Source organism: Mirounga angustirostris, unplaced genomic scaffold, assembly GCF_029215605.1.
Source record: "Mirounga angustirostris isolate CCGP_5_RB_7025 unplaced genomic scaffold, mMirAng1.0.hap1 SCAF_13, whole genome shotgun sequence".
Lineage (NCBI taxonomy): Eukaryota > Metazoa > Chordata > Mammalia > Carnivora > Phocidae > Mirounga > Mirounga angustirostris.
Genome location: NW_026991721.1, coordinates 52945376 through 52961998, shown reverse-complemented (window position 1 = coordinate 52961998; position 16623 = coordinate 52945376). Strand labels below are relative to the sequence as shown.

At 44.2% G+C, this 16623-nt stretch overlaps 1 protein-coding gene across 5 annotated transcripts in view; it reads left to right on the top strand.

The window, feature by feature from the left end:
* The first annotated feature begins 16310 nt into the window (after nucleotides 1-16310).
* The window catches only part of ACER3 (alkaline ceramidase 3), a 163800-nt gene continuing 163487 nt past the window's right edge, over nucleotides 16311-16623 (top strand). For 3 of the 5 annotated variants that reach the window (XM_064576890.1, XM_054512143.2, XM_045894484.3), the window contains exon 1: nucleotides 16314-16512. In XM_064576890.1, coding sequence (XP_064432960.1) covers nucleotides 16410-16512 — 103 coding nt within the window. In that variant the 5' untranslated portion in view covers nucleotides 16314-16409. Of the gene's footprint in view, nucleotides 16513-16623 lie in introns of all 5 variants that reach the window. The other 2 variants (XM_064576889.1, XM_045894486.3) reach the window with 2 other exon arrangements.

Sequence of the window (16623 nt, the reverse complement as noted above, 5' to 3'; positions counted from 1 at the left end):
AAAACCAATTAAAACACGGTAGAACATTTAGAAAATACAGCCAGTAATTAAAAAAATAGTTCTTAATCCCACTTTACATAAATACTCACTTCTGACTTTTTTCTAAGCGTGCACTTAAAATGGGATCACATTTACACATACTGCTTTGTAACCTGCTTTCCCCACCCCACCCCTCCGCCCGCTTATCTGCATCTTACGAGGTCATACTACCACATCCTTTCATGTGCATGATACAGATCTGATGGTACTGACGGCGTTCAGGTTGTTTACAAATCCTTAACACTAGGAGAAAGCTGAGATGAATTTTTTTGAATAGGAATCCTGTGCACGCCTGGCTCAGCTCGGGCTGACTCTCCTCACGCAGAGGCAGGAACCGCAGGCTCAGGGCAGGGCCTGCTGGGCCCGGGGCAGGCGCTGGTGTCCGCGTGATTCCCGCGGAGAGCTCTCCTGCTGGGCTAGAGCTGGGCAGAGCAGAGGTCCAGTTGCAGAGGTTCCTGGATGGACCCAGCTCCTGGAGGGGCACCTCCCTACTACTCTGGCTCTATGCTCAGAGGCACCTGCGGGTAGGCATCCCAGCCAGCGGGGAGTGACAGACCAGGTCATGCCAGTGCCCAGGGCTTGCGGGACTTCAGAGCTGAGGGCGTCCACAGGCGTGTGTCAGTCCCTGTGACAATGACCGAGGTTCCTGTAAGGGGAGGCCCCCCAGAAGGCCAACAGGCTTGGGGAGGCGGCTGTCATCACGGATGGTGGTGAAATGACCCGAAAGATTTAGGATGTTGCTGGAGCCCAAAGTGCCTGCTCTACGTGTTCTTATTGAAGCCTTTAGAAAATTATAAAATATGGGGGCGCCTGGGTGGCTCAGTCGTTAAGCGTCTGCCTTCAGCTCAGGTCATGATCCCAGGGTCCTGGGATCGAGCCCCACATCGGGCTTCCTGCTCGCCGGGAAGTCTGCTTCTCCCTCTCCCACTCCCTCTGCTTGTGTTCCTGCTCTCACTATCTCTCTCTCTGTCAAATAAATAAATAAAATCTTTAAAAAAAAAAAAAGAAAATTATAAAATATGGCATACACAAAAATAGAATAATGTATTTAATCTCTATGTACTCTTTACCCAGCTTAGACACATCTTAGTATTTTCCTATATTTGCTTCAGCTCTTTTGTTCTTTAAGAAATGAGGCATTAAGGGGCGCCTGGGTGGCTCAGTCCATTAAGCGTCTGCCTTCGGCTCAGGTCATGATCTCAGGGTCCTGGAATCAAGCCCTGCATTGGGCTCCCTGCTCAGTGGGAAGCCTGCTTCTCCCTCTCCTTCTGTTGCTCCCCCTGCTGTTCTCTCTCTCTCTCTGTCAAATAAATAAATAATCTTTAAAAAAAAATGAGGCATGAGGTATACAGTTGAGTGTGTAACCTCCCTAATTCCATTCTTATCTATGCCTAGAGGCCATTGCCATCTTGAATTTGGGGCTTATCAATTTATTAACTGAATGTGTGTTTTCAACGCTTCTAGTACATATGTATTTAGCCACAAAAAGAGATGGCTTGTTTTGTATGGTTTAAACCTTATATGAACCGTATGCTACTGTGACTGTTCTGCAAACTTCCTTTTTCTTCCCCTCAATCTTATGTTTTGGGGATTCATTCAATATACCTGCTATATACGATTTCATTTTGCGATTATACTCCACTTCATTTAAACATCCTTCTGTTCAATAAATAATCATGGCAATGAACACTCTTGTACATGCCTCCTAATACATAGATATGAGGGTTTTTAGGATATGTTCCTAGGAGTGTGTGAATCATGCTGAATCGTGGTGTATGTACATCTTCCCCTTTGCCAGACATTGCTCCCTGGAGTGACGGTCTCTCATTTGACATTCCCACCAGCAGTATATGAATGTTCATGTTCTACACAGTTGCCAAACTTGATTTATCTCTTTTTTAAAAAAAATATTTTATTTATTTATTTGAGAGAGTGCACGAGTGGCAGTGGGGTGGTACAGAGGGACAGGCAGAGTCCGCACTGAGCAGGGAGCCCAACACAGGGCTCGATCCCAGGACAGTGAGATCATGACCTGAGCTGAAGCCATGCTCAACCAACTGAGCCACCCAGGTGCCCCCAAACTTGATTTATGTTTAATAAAGCCTTAAGAAGTTTTTTTTTAACCAAGTTCAAGTTTCATCTCTTCCATTTGCCCTCAATTTAAACTTGTATGAATTATTTTGCCTCTCTAGGCCTTGGTATTTTATTTTATTTTATTTTTAAAGATTTTATTTATTTGTCAGAGAGAGGGAGCACAAGCAGGGAGAGCAGCAGGCAGAGGGAGAAGCAGGCTTCCTGCTGAGCAAAGAGCCCGATGCAGGGCTCGATTCCAGGACCCTGGGATCATCACCTGAGCTGAAGGCAGATGCTTAACCAACTGAGCCACCCAGGCATCCTTATTTTATTTTTTTTTAACAATTTTATTTATCCATTTATTTGAGAGACAGAGAGAGAACAAGCAGGGGGAGGGGCAGAGGGAGAGGAAGAAACAGACTCCCTTGCTGAGCAAGGAGCCCAACATGGAGCTCAAGCCCAGGACTCTGGGATCATGACCCCAGCCAAAGGCAGATGCCCAACCAACTGAGACACCCTGGTGCCCCTAAGCCTTGGTATTTTAGTCTGCAAAGTGGAATAATGATCTTACTTTGCTAGACTGAGAGAATTAAATGAAAGAATGCATGTAAAAATGCTTGCTTAAGGATGCCTGGGTGCTTCAGTCAGTTGAGTGTCTGTCTTCGGCTCAGGTCATGATCCCAGGGTCCTGGGATCGAGCCCTGCATTGGGCTCCCCTCAGTGGGAAGCCTGCTTCTCTCTCTCCCACTCCCCCTGCTTGTGTTCCCTCTCTCACTGTCTCTCTCTGTCAAATAAATAAATAAAATATTTTTAAAAATAAATAAATAAAAGTATTTTAGGAGCACCTGGGTGGCTCAGTCGGTTAAGTGTCTGCCCTGGGCTCAGGTCACGGTCCCAGGGTCCTGGGATCGAGCCCCACATCGGGCTCTCTGCTCCGCAGGGAGCCTGCTTCTCCCTCTCCCTCTGCCTGCCGCTCTGCCTACTTGTGCTCTCTATCTCTCTATCAAATAAATAAATAAAATATTTAAAAAAAAAGTATTTTAGTGTGACCGGAGTGTGGGATGTGGCAACAAGGCCAGAGAGATGGGTAGGGTCCAGGTCACAGAGAGCTTTATCAGTCACATTGAGGAGTTTGGACTTTTTCCCCACAGGTAGTGGAAAATCACTGAAATTTGAGTGATGATTCAGAGGAAGGCTTTGATAGTTTTGAATTTAAGAAAGAGCCCTCTGGCAGCTGCAGTGGAAAGAATGGCAGCGGGACCCGAACAGGGCAAGGGTTTCCTCAGAGCTATAAGGGAGGGTACAAGCAATGAGGACCTGGACAGAGACAACGGCAGCGAGAAAAGGAGAGAGGTGGACAGACTGAAGAGCCCACAGCGGTGATAACTGATTGGATATGGCTGGACGGGGATAGGGAGAAGTCAAGCCTTCTTACTTTAGTAAACTGGGTCAATGGTTGTGAATTTCACTGTAGTAAGAAACCACTGGAAGAGAAACCAGTTTGGAGGGAAAACAATCAGATCGCCTTATGACACACTAAATTTGAGATCCTCCTGAAATATAGAGAGCTGTCCAAAAGAGAGTTGGAAATGCAGGTATGGAGTATCCTACTAGTCACCCACTCAACATCCTCTTCCCCTTCTTCTCTAACAGAAACCAACGTTGTTTGGGACAGTGATGTGCCTAGTTAAAACATCCACCCTCCTAGACTCTCTTGCCAGTCTTCCCAGACTCTATCCTTGGTCATGAGATTCGGTTCCACCCAATAAACTCTAAGTGGACATCACTGGGTGGAGGTTCCGGAAAAGCTATTGTTTTCCTGATAACAATGGACAGGTCCAGCTGGCAATTGCCTTTTACCTCTGTCCTTCTTCCTTCTTCTTGCCTAAACAGAGTAGTAATGCTTGGACAAGATGCAGCCATTTTGTGACCATGAGGATGAAGGCTCTTAGTGTACTAAGGGAAGAAGAGAAGAAAAACAGGATTTTGGCATTGTGGAGCTGTTGTATGGCCCTGCGCTGTCTACCGTCTGAGAAAAATAAACCCTAATTTAGTTAAGCCACCGGGATTGGTTTTCTGTCACCTGTAGCAAAACATGATCCTAATTGATTAGAGCTAAGGCCCAGGGATAAAGCTCTGGAGACAGATCTGGGTTAGATAAGAGATTTGGGTCAGCATCTAGATGGTAACTGACAGTATTTGGGTGGATACAAGAAAACCAGCACCGGAATAGGCACAAATGTAAATGATTCTTATAAATTGAAGGACAGAGGGCTCAATTTGTAGGCAATGTTGAAAGGAGGAATTCCTGTACACAGGGAGTGTTTTTACGTTACTTTTTTATTGTTGATGTTTCCATAACCTCATTCAACACAAAACAATCAATTTAGGGCTATTCAATTACTATTCAACAACTTTCCAGGTGTTTACCCAAGGGCAGTGACTGTTCATATGCGTGGCAACTTACCTCCCTGGGTGTGGTGTGTTTGGTGCTCAGGAGGTGACCTGGTAAACCTCAGTTCTCTGTTTTCCATGAAGCAAGTGCCCTTGGAGTTCCTTTTGGAAAGACTGGTATGAGGACTGCCCAGGACCTGTATTGCAGTTTAACCTGACGGTCCTATCTTTTGCCAAGATTATTTGCCACAGTGTCCTAATTAATTAGAAGGTTGATCAGGCTAATTTTCCTGACTCCTCTCTTCTCTCTGCCCTGCCCCCTACAAAAAAATCCGAAAACCAGAAATCTATTTACCCTAACACATGGAAACATGTTATTCCCTTTCTTGAACACATCTGTTGTCTCTAGGATAAAGCCCAAACTCCTAATCCCAGTGTATTAGGCCTCAGTCTTTCCATCCTCAGTTCCTGATAAATGTCCTCACCTCTCCCCCATCTCTGTACACTGGTAAGCCACTCTGAATGTCTCATTCTGCCCACATTTTTCTCGTCCCTTTTTTTTTTTTTTTTAAGATTTTATTTATTTATTTGAGAGAGAGGGAAAGCATGAGCAGGGCGGAGGGGCAGAGGGAGAGGGAGAAGCAGGTTCCCTGCTTAGGGACGTGGGGCTCTATCCCAGGACCCTGAGACCAGGGACTGGAGCCAAAGGCAGAAGCTCAGCAAACTAAGCACCCTCTCTCGCCCTTTCAAGTCCTCGCCAACTATTTTACTTGCCCAGCAATGCTTTCTCTGCCTCTTGCTCTGAAGGACTATCCTCATCCACCTACAGCAGCCAGGTTAGTTTTCTGGTCTTTGGGCAGCTGGGAATGGCTGGAAACCCAGGAGTGGTCAACCTCCTCGATCCCTGTCCCCAATATTTTTCCAAATCCTGTTGACTCAACCCCTTAAACATCTGTGAATTTGTCCCCTCCTCTCTGTCACAATTGCTACTAACCAAATCACTGCAAGTCCCTACAGGAGCCTCTGTGTCATCAGTCTTGCCCAATTCAGTCAATCCAATTTACCCATGTCACTCTTTCCCTAAAAACCCTTTCCGTCCCTGATGGCAATTTCCCTGCAGACCTCTCAAGCCTCATTTCCTACACTCCAAATACCGAGAGAAATCGAACCCAGTGCTGACCTTCAGCCCTCTATCTTGCACAGCCCTCTTCTCCTGCGCTCCTAGGGGCTAGCACATGGCCTCTGGCACCAGACTTCCTGGATTCCAGTCTCTGCTCAGCTACTTATTAGCTGGATGCCCTTGGGTGAAATATTTAATCTCACTGTGTCAGTTTCGTTATTGGTAAATGAGGGCTAAAGGTTGCCTTCATCCTTGGGGTTGTTAAAAAGATTTTAAAAGGTAATACGGAAGAGTACTCAGAACAGTGTCAGGAACTGAGTAAATCCTATATAAGCGTTAGCTATTATAATTATTACATTACATTTTGATCCTTGAAATTTGTGTTTTTCTCTTCTTCTATTATCTAGGATAGTGCAGGAGACATGGCAGGAGATAACTTGTGGCTAGGATAAGGGGGGCAGGGAGCAGTGAGGGGGAAATGCTGAGAAACTAGGGACCAAAGAGGCTTATTTAGCTCAAGTCAACAAAAATTGGCTTTGGAGGACCTGGATGGCTTGGTCCATTAAGCATCTGACAGTTGATTTCAGCTCAAACCTTGATCTCTAGTCATGAGTTCAAGCCCTGGGTTGGGCTGCATGCTGGTGTAGAGCCTTCTGAAAAACAAAAAACAAACAAAAAAAACACCTGACTTTTTGTTCTCTGTAACCCAAGCCTCAGCTTATTTTATTTTTTTATTTTATTTTATTTTTTTTGAAGATTTTATTTATTTATTCAACAGAGAGAGACACAGCGAGAGAGGGAACACAAGCAGGGGGAGTGGGAGAAGGAGAAGCAGGCTTCCCGCGGAGCAGGGAGCCTGATGCAGGGCTCAATCCCAGGACCCTGAGACCATGACTTGAGCTGAAGGCAGACGCTTAATCGACTGAGCCACCCAGGTGCCCCCTTAGCTTAGTTTAGAAAATAGATATTACAGGAAAATCAGGCCCAGATCTTGTGCATGGTGGACAGGATGATTCCCTGAGCTTCACCAAGGAGGCTTTCTCCTTCCTTCAAAGTGATAATAATACCACAATACCATGAAGTGTTTTGATCTCATTTCATTTCCCAGGGACTGTATTTTGCAACCATTTTTTTCATTTAATCCAAACATAAAGTGGGTACTATTGCTTCCCCATTTTTTAAAAGATTTTATTTTTAAGTAATCTCCACACCCAACATGGGGCTCAAACTAACAATGGCAGGATCAAGAGTCACATACTCCACCGACTGAGCCAGAGAGATGCCCCTGCTTTCCCATCTTATAGGGATACAAGGTCACGTTTGCCACTTTCCGGAGGTGACACTGCTTTTTTTTTTTTTTTTTTTGTTAAGATTTATTTATTTGAGAGAGAGAATGGGAGTGAGTGGGGGGAAGGGCAGAGGGAGAGAAAATCTTCAAGCAGACTCCCTGCTGAGCATGGAGCTGGCCACGGGGCTTGATCCCATGACCCTGAGATCATGACCTGAGCTAAAACCAAGAGTTAGGACATAACTGACTGAGTCACCCACGTGCCCCCAGAGCTGATACTCTTTTTTTTTTTTTAAGATTTTATTTATTTAATTATTTGGCAGAGAGAGAGAGAGAGAGTACAAGCAGGGGGAGCAGCAGAGGGAGGGGGAGAAGCAGGCTCCCTGCTGAGCAGGGAGCCCGATGCGGGACTCGACCCTAGGACCCTGGGACCATGACCCCAGCCGAAGGCAGACGCTTAACCAACTGAGCCACCAAGGCGCCCCAGAGCCAATACTCTTAACCTCTTAACTACTATGCCAGATTGCTTCATTAAAGTGGATGATTTACTTAATCTGAAAAATATCTGTGGACTTGCTCACATGCTAGTTCCGGCACTGGGAACATAGAGATCCATATGGGTGATCCTTTGTTTCCAGGAACTCATAGCTGCATTCTGGGTACAAGCTAGTCAACAGGCAGTGAGGCCAAGTGTGGGAAATGCACAGGGTACTAGGGAGTAAGGAAAATAAAGCATTGACTCTGCCTGAAGAGTGGGGCTTGGGGTCCAGCTACAGAGGCAGCAGTTGAGTCTCAAAGTCTGGGATTGAGGGTGGTGATCACTCTAGTGATGTTTCTGGAAGCCTAAGTATCAGCAGGTGCATAAAAATTTATCATTTGATGTTTGTCATCTACTGTAAGTGAAAACAAGAAACCCCAAGGGGTGCTTGGGTGGCTCTATCAGTTAAGCATCCAACTCTTGGCTTCAGCTCTCGGCTCAGGTCATGATCTCAGGGTCATGAGATTGAGCCTCACATTGAGCTCCCTGCTCATTGATGAGTCTGCTTTAGATTCTCTGTCTCCTCTCTCTCTCTCTTAAATAAATAAAAAAAAGAAACTCCAAAATGATTTGTGTTTTTAAACTCTATTTTAATAGGGGCCCTTGGGTGGCTCAGTTGGTTAGGTGTCTGCCTTCGGCTAGGGTCATGATCCCGGGGTCCTGGGATTGAGCCCCACATCAGGATCTCTGTTTGGCGGAGATCTGCTTCTCCCTCTCCCTCTCCCTCTGCTGCTCCCCCACCTGTGCTCTCTCTCTGTCAAATAAATAAATAAATAAATAAAAACTAAAAATTTTTTTTAAAAATTCTATTTTAATAAAACATACACATGTATATGTCTTAATAACACACACACACACACACACACAGAAAGATGTTTGGCCTGGGGCGCCTGGGTGGCTCAGTGGTTAAGCGTCTGCCTTCTGCTCAGGTCATGATCCCAGGGTCCTGGGATCGAGCCCCACATCAGGCTCCCTGCTCAGCGGGAAGCCTGCTTCTCCCTCTCCAACTCCCCCTGCTTGTGTTCCCTCTCTCACTGTGTCTCTCTCTGTCAAATAAATAAATAAAATCTTTAAAAAAAAAAAAAAGGAAAGCTGTTTGGCCCATCATATACCAAAATATTATCAGTGCTTACTACTGAGTGATGAAATTTCAGATAATTCTTTATATATATTTTTATTGTGGATTATATTTTTATTGTATAAATACATTTTATATTGTGAAATATAACTTTATTGTGGAAATATAAATTGGTACAACCACTTGAGAAAGCTATTTGGTATTATCTAATAAATGTGAAAATGTGCAGACTGTTCCATTCACAGGTAATATGCTAAAGAAATTCTTGCACATGTGTATCAGATGTGTGCAAATGAGTGTTCAAGGTAGCCTTGGTTATAATAGCAAAAATGGGAAACAACTTCTACCCATCTCAGGAAATGGATAAATACAGTGTGGCATGGTCGTGCAATAGAAGACATCATAAAAGAGTAAAATGAAGAAACTACAAGCTTTAAACAACAGCACAGATGAATCTTAAAAGTATAATATTGAGCCAAGAAAAAAAAGCAAGTCTAAGAAGAATGCTTACTATATGAGTCTATTTTTATAAAATTCAAAAACATGCAAAATATATGCTCAGGGATACATTCATGTGATAAAAGTATACAAAGGTAAAAGAATAATAAAAACAAAATTCAGGGGGCACCTGGGTGGCACAGTCAGTTAAGTGTCCGACTCTTGGTTTCAGCTCAGGTTGTGATCTCAGGGTCAGGGTGCGGCTCCGCACTCAGCCCACAGTCCGCTTGAGATTCTCTCTCCCTCTCCCTCTGCCCCTCCCGCTCATGCTCTCTCTCTCTAAAATAAATAGATCTTTTGAAAAAACAAACAAACAAAATTCAAGAAGGCGGTTGCTTCTGGAGGGAGAGAAGTAATGAGATTGAAGAAGGATACACGGGGCTTAAGGCATCAGTCAGGTTCTAGCTCTCATATAGGTTCTATCTTAATTAGGCTCTATCTCATTACTATTCTTAATATATTGTTACGTATTATTTTTATATATTATATATTTCATAATAAAACTATTTTTATCCATATTTTGAAATTTCCCATAATGAACATGAGTACAAACAGTCAGTTATATTAAACAGAAAGATAACAAATGTAATGGCATTTTAAAAATTGTTATTCTCTTGTAGCTTTTCTTACCCTGGCCTCTTTATGTTGTTCATTCACCACATATTCACTGAGGACTTACTCTGTCCTAAGCTGTATGTTGGGGATACAAGGATGTTACATAGTTCCTACACTCATGGAGCTTACCCTCATGGGTGCTCTTTTGTGTCCCTGTAAAATTCTCAGAGTTTGGCTTTCACTATCAATATTTTACAAATTCATTAGCAATGTTCGTTAATGTAGCTGTTAAGTACCTGTGCTCTGAAGCTAGACACTTAAATTCAAATCCGGGCTCTGCTACTAACTAGTTACACATATTTAGGCAAGTAACTTAACCTCTTTGTACTTTAATGTCCTTAACTATGAAATGGGAGAGAGAGTAGTATCTACCTCAGTGGGTTGTTGTAAGATTTAACTCAGTTATTGTAAAGAACCCAGGACAGGACCTGGCTCGTGGTAAATGTACCATAAATGATACCTATTGTTATTGTTTTTGTTCTGTAAATATTCCCTGAGCACCAATTCTGTGTCAGGCCCCATGAGGGACTGGTGATACAGAGATAGAATGAGACTGAGTCGGGAAGATGGATTCTTAAACAGACTACCATGAAATGTGAGAGAAGTTATTGTGGAGGGAAACCTGGAGCTGCAGGAGCATAGATGGGCGCCTGGGGACAGGGGCTCTTCCCACAGAGGCTTGGACACAACCGTGTCCCCAAGTGGGTGACATGCTAAGTGTTGACAGGCTACCACAGATGTGCCCTGCCATAAGAGAGGCCAAGAGGTAACGTGTAGATCATACGATCACTTAATCTGTGGTGAGCCTACACACTTGGTTTCTGTGCTTTCAAACTTTCCTTTGCGGTTATGAAATGATGCGACATATCTCGTGTGGAAAAAATGGCTTACAGCTTGGATTTCTTTTGTCTTGGGAACTAGTAAAAAGGGTTTTCACTAGGGGACGCTTGGGTGGCTCAGTTGGTTGGGCGACTGCCTTCGGCTCAGGTCATGATCCTGGAGTCCCGGGATCGAGTCCCGCATCGGGCTCCCTGCTCCGCGGGGGGTCTGCTTCTCCCTCTGACCCTCCCCCCTCTCATGCTCTCTGTCTCTCATTCTCTCTCTCAAATAAATAAATAAAAATATTTAAAAAAAAAAAAAAGGGTTTTCACTAGGAATCTGGTTGAAACTCCCGAAATTGGGGTTCTCATTTGTTAGCTGAAAAATAAATACAGGGATTGGAAATAACATATTCAGTAATAAAGGAATAGTAACATGGATATATGACAATTAAGTACATTGTGTTATATCTATAATATCAAATATAACTATTAATATGTTTATAAGGATTTTTTAATGGCATGAGAAATGCTTATGAAATATGAAATAGAAAGGCAATGTTAGTTCTAGTATGTAAAAAATCCATAGATAAAATGCTGGAAAAAAATATACTTACATGTTAACAATGGTTATTGCTGGTTGGTGGGATTGTGAGTGATTTCCTTTGTTTTTTCAGAGTTTTCTAAATTTTCCAATATAAGAATATATTACTTCCTTTAAAAACACAGCTTTATTGGGGTACCTGGGTGGCTCAGTTAAGTGTCTGACTTTGGCTCAGGTCATGATCTCAGGGTCCTGGGATTGCGCCCATGTCCAGCTCCCTGCTCAGCGGGGAGTCTGCCTCTCCCTCTGCCTCCATGCCCCTCTATGCTCATGCATGTGCACTCTCTCTCAAATAAAATCTTAAAGAAAAACAGCTTAATCAAGATATAATTAATCTACCATACTGTTCAGTCATTTAGAATACTTATTGTACATTTTAAAGTATACAATTGGAGGACACCTGGCTGGCTTACGCGGTGGATGTGAGACTTGATCTCAGGGTTGAGTTCGAGCTCCATGTTGGGTATACAGATTACTTTAAAAAATAAAAAATCTTAAAAAAATATAAAGTATACCATTTTATTTTATTTTTTTGCATATTCAGAGTTGTGCAACCATTACCACATCTAATTTTAGAACACTTTCATTGTCCCAAAAGAAACCTTGTACCCATTAGCAATCACTTCCCATTCCCTGTTTCAGCCAACCACTGATTTACTTTCTATCTACTTTACTTTATTACTATCTAAAGATTTGCCTATTCTGGATGTTTTATATAAATGGAATCTTACAATATGTACCATTTTTTGTTTGGCTTCTTTGATGTAGCATAATGTTTTCAAGGTTCATTCATATTGTATCATGCATCAGTATTTCATTTCTTCTTATTGTCAAATAATATTCCATTGCATGGATAGTCTATATTTTATTAATCCATTCATCAGTTTCCACTCTTTGACTATTATGAATAAAGCTGCTATGAACATTCTTGTACAATTTTTTTGTGGCCATGTTTTCAAATTTCTTAGTATATAGCTAAGAGTGGAATTGTTAGGTCCTATGGTAACTCTGCTGAGTATTCTGAAGAAGTGCCGAACTGTTTCCCAAAGTGGTTGTATCATTTTACATACCATCAATGTATGAAGGTTCCAATTTTTGTACATCTTTGATAATATTTGTTATTGTTTTTTTGATTACAGTCACCCTAGTGTATGTGAGGTGGCATCTCATTGTGGTTTTGATTTGCATTTCTCTAACAGCAAACACGAACATCTTTTCTTTTTTTTTTTTTAAGATTTTATTTATTTATTTGACAGAGAGAGACAGAGTGAGAGAAGGAACACAATCAGTGGGAGTGGGAGAGGGAGAAGCAGGCTTCCCGCCGAGCTGGGAGCCTGATGTGGGGCTCAATCCCAGGACCCTGGGATCACGCCTGAGCCTAAGGCAGATGCTTAATGGCTGAGCCACCCAGGTGCCCCCATGAGCATCTTTTCATGTGATTATTGGCATTTATCTCCCTTGGAGAAATGTCTAGCCATATGCTTTGCACATTTTTAATTTTTTTTGTGTGTTTTTATTAAGTTGTAAAAGGTCTTTATATATTCTGAACACAAGTCTCTTATCAGATATATTATTTGTCAATATTTCTTCCCACTTTAGGGTTGTCTTTTTACTTTCTTGATGGTATTACTTGCAACAAAAAGTTTTAATTTTGATGAAGCCCAATTTATCTATTTTTTCTTTCATTGCTTGTGCTTTTGTTATTTTATATAAGAAACCACCGCCTAACCCAAGGTTACAAACATTTACTTTAAGTAAACTAAGAGTTTTATAGTCTTAGCGCTTACATGTAACTCTATGATCCATTTTGAGTTAATTTTGTTTACTGTGGCAAGAAGGAGTCTAATTTCATTCTTTTGCATGTGGATATCCAGTTATCACAGCACCATTTATTGAAAAGACTATTCTTTCCCTGTTGAATTGTTTTAGCGTCCTTTTTGGAAATCAACTGACCAAAACCTTAAGGGTTTGTTTCTGGACTCTTCATTCTTTTTTTTTTTTTTAAAGATTTTATTTATTTATTTGACAGAGAGAGACACAGAGAGCAGGATCACAAGCAGGGGGAGTGGGAGAGGGAGAAACAGGCTTCCCGTGGAGCAGGGAGCCTGATGTGGGGCTCGATCCCAGGACCCCGGGATCATGACCTGAGCCGAAGGCAGACGCTTAACGACTGAGCCACCCAGGCGCCCCTCTGGACTCTTCATTCTATTCCATTAATCTACATGTTTATCCTTATGCCAGTATTACACTCCCTTGATTAGTGTAGCTTTTTAGCAATGAAATTGGGAAGTGTGGGTCCTCCAACTCTGATCTCTTTCAAGATAGTTTTGGCTTTTCAGGGTCCCTTACATTTCTATGCATTGTTTTTATAATTGGGAAAATTTTGTTAGAAAGAGAGAAAGATAGACATTGCTGATGGTACTATGAAATCCGTTTTGTTTTCTGAGAGTGATACTACTGCTGTGCACCTATTTTCTTGGTCAGGGGAATTTTTCTCTCCTAAATCTTGTCCTGGTCACCGTAGATTTTTTTTTTTCACTGTTGATGAAAATGTGATGAAATGTGCAGGGTATTGATTTAGTCAAGACTTCATCTCCTGTCTTGAGTCACTTGGCTGGGTCAGGGGTTCTTTCCACAACACCCTAAATTTTTTTTTTAAAGATTTTATTTGACAGAGAGAGAGAGCACAAGCAGAGGGAGCCAGAGAGGAAGAAGCAGGCTCCCCACTGAGCAGGGAGCCAGATGCGGATGCGGGGCTTGATCCCAGGACCCCAGGATCGTGACCAGAGCCGAAGGCAGCTGCCTAACCAACTGAGCCACCCAGGTACCCACAACACCCTAATTTTTTATTTAGTCCAAGCAAAATACTATCACACTCTCCTTTTGTGGTCTCTACGCTGTTTTCATTGTAATTTCATCAGCAAATCACGTTTTTCTTTTTTTTTTTTTTAAGATTTTATTTATTTATTTGAGAGAGAGAATGAGAGAGAGAGAGAGCATGAGAGGGGGGGAGGGTCAGAAGGAGAAGCAGACTCCCTGCTGAGCAGGGAGCCTGATGTGGGACTCGATCCTGGGACTCCAGGATCATGACCTGAGCCGAAGGCAGTCGCTTAACCAACTGAGCCACCCAGGCGCCCACGTTTTTCTTTTTAAGATTTTCTTTCTAAGTAAACTCTATACCTAACATGGGGCTTGAACTCACAACCCCAAGATCAAGACTCGCATGCTCTACTGACGGAGCCAGCCAGGCACTCCAACTCCAGCAAATCACTTTTGAGTATGTATTTCTGCAGGTTCAATTTGAATATACAAATATATGTATATTTATTCATTTATAACTTATATATACATGATTATTATACACATTAAAAACATACACAAAACATTTTAGAGGTTGGGCTTTTAAAAATGCTTAGAAATCGAAGTTTTCCCACACTTCAATGACTTTTATTTCTCTGGAGACTGGCCCTCTTGGATTTTTCCTATTCACTTCAGTGTGTTCCAGCACCCAGCCAAGGGCCAGGTACATAGCAGAAGCTCAATGTCTGCTATTGGAAAGAAAATTTTCAGATATCCTGCTATTTCTATTAATACATACTGCCTCTATTCCTAGGTTCAGCACCCTGAAAGTAAAGATTTTGCATCTACCATCCGCTAGGGTCACTTTGCCGAGAGGCTGTGGGCACATCTCCCCTTGTTTTGTCTTTTACCTGTGATTGCACCTTACCTGACTAGTTCTTTTATTATTATTATTTTTTTTAAGATTCTGTTTATTTGTTTGACAGAGAGACAGCGAGAGAGGGAACACAAGCAGGGGGAGTGGGAGAGGGAGAAGCAGGCCTCCTGCTGATCAGGGAGCCCAACGTGGGCTCGATCCCAGGATTCCCGGATCATGACCCGAGCTGAAGGCAGACGCCCAACAACTGAGCCACCCAGGCGCCCCTGACTAGTTCCTTTAGAAAATAGCAATTGTATCATCCTTAACTATAATCTTCATTTCAAACTGCTTGGTCAGGCGGAGTCCTGGGTGCCTTGACCATAAAGAATGAACAGCAAGCTTTCTTATCAGGATGTATCACTGGAGGTTATGAAAGGGAGCTTTTGGGGGTGACAATTAGGAAGTGCTTCAGGAAGCTGGATTTTTTTTATTTTTAAAGATTTTATTTATTTTTGAGAGAGAGCATAAGCAGGGGAGCGGCAGGCAGAGGGAGCAGTAGACTCCCCGCTGAGCACCCTGGGATCAGGACCCCAGCGGAAGGCAGATGCTCAACCTGCTCAACCTACTGAGCCACCCAGGCGCCCAGGATGCTGGATTTTAAAGGGCCAGTGGGAGTTAGCCAAATGGAGAAGAGAGGAAGGCAGTCCCAGCTGAACAGCAGGGACAAAGATGGGAATGGCTGAGATGGGAATGGCCCCAGCACATTCTGAGCTAGGGAAGAGTTCGTGTAGTTGAACACTACACAAGGGCAGGAACGGTTGCATTTGTGTTTTTTTTAAAGATCCCTCCGGACGCACAGTGTAGTATTAAGAGTCTCGAGGCTGGAAGTAGGGGAGGCTGTTGGTTGCCTGGAGAGTAAGAGTAAAATTATAGGTAGCCTGTGGAAACCTTTGGGATTGGAAGCCCAAACTGAAGCAGCTCTGCTTTAGTGTTTTGGCTGCATTCTTTTATAGGATTTCAACTCCCCTCCTTTTTTTTTTTTTCCTCCAGGGCTGTTGCCCTTTCCCTTTGTTCCCAAGAGACACTTACCTATACCTTTATCAGAAAATCACTATTCCCTAGAATTCCCCGGGGCTGGGAGAGTTCTGTTTCCGGCCTCCGTTTGAGGCCTGCCCTCAAAGGAAGACACTGAAGTGCATCTTTGCACAGGTTTTATCAAGCCAGAGCTTGTCGAAGGCTTCAACCCACCCCGCCCAAGTTAAATATCAAACCACGCACACAGACACAGAGATAGAGGCTCAGACACGTCCAGACAGAGAGCAGCCTCGGGCTTATCAGGAGCCCCGGACCTACAGCCAGCGGTGTGGCTGAGCGGGACAGGCAGCCCGGGGAACTAGCGCCCCCGGGGCCAGATCACAGCCCTTCCCTGGGAAGAAAGGGGCCGAGGGAAACCCCAGCGCCCTCGGGATGGGCGGGGCGCCGGCAGGGCTCGGGCGGCCTGGCGGCGCCGGTGGGCGGGGTCTCCCCGCCGGGCACTGCCGCTGACGGCGCCGGCTCCGCCCCTCGGGGAGGGCGTGCGGCGAGCGCGCGAGCCGGGCCCGAGCCGGCCTGGGAGCCTGCGGAGCCGAGCGCCGCGAGCGGAGGAGCGCCTGGGCGGCGGCGGCGGCGGCAGCGGTAGCGTGCGCGATGGCTCCGGCCGCGGACCGCGAGGGCTACTGGGGTCCCACGACGTCCACGCTGGACTGGTGCGAGGAGAACTACGCGGTGACCTGGTACATCGCCGAGTTCTGTGAGTGCGGGCGCCGGCGCCCGGGCCTGAGGCGGGAGGCAGGGAGGGAGGGCGCCGGTCTGAGGGGAGACGCCGCGTGAGGAAGGCGGAGGGCGGACCCGGCCGCCAGGG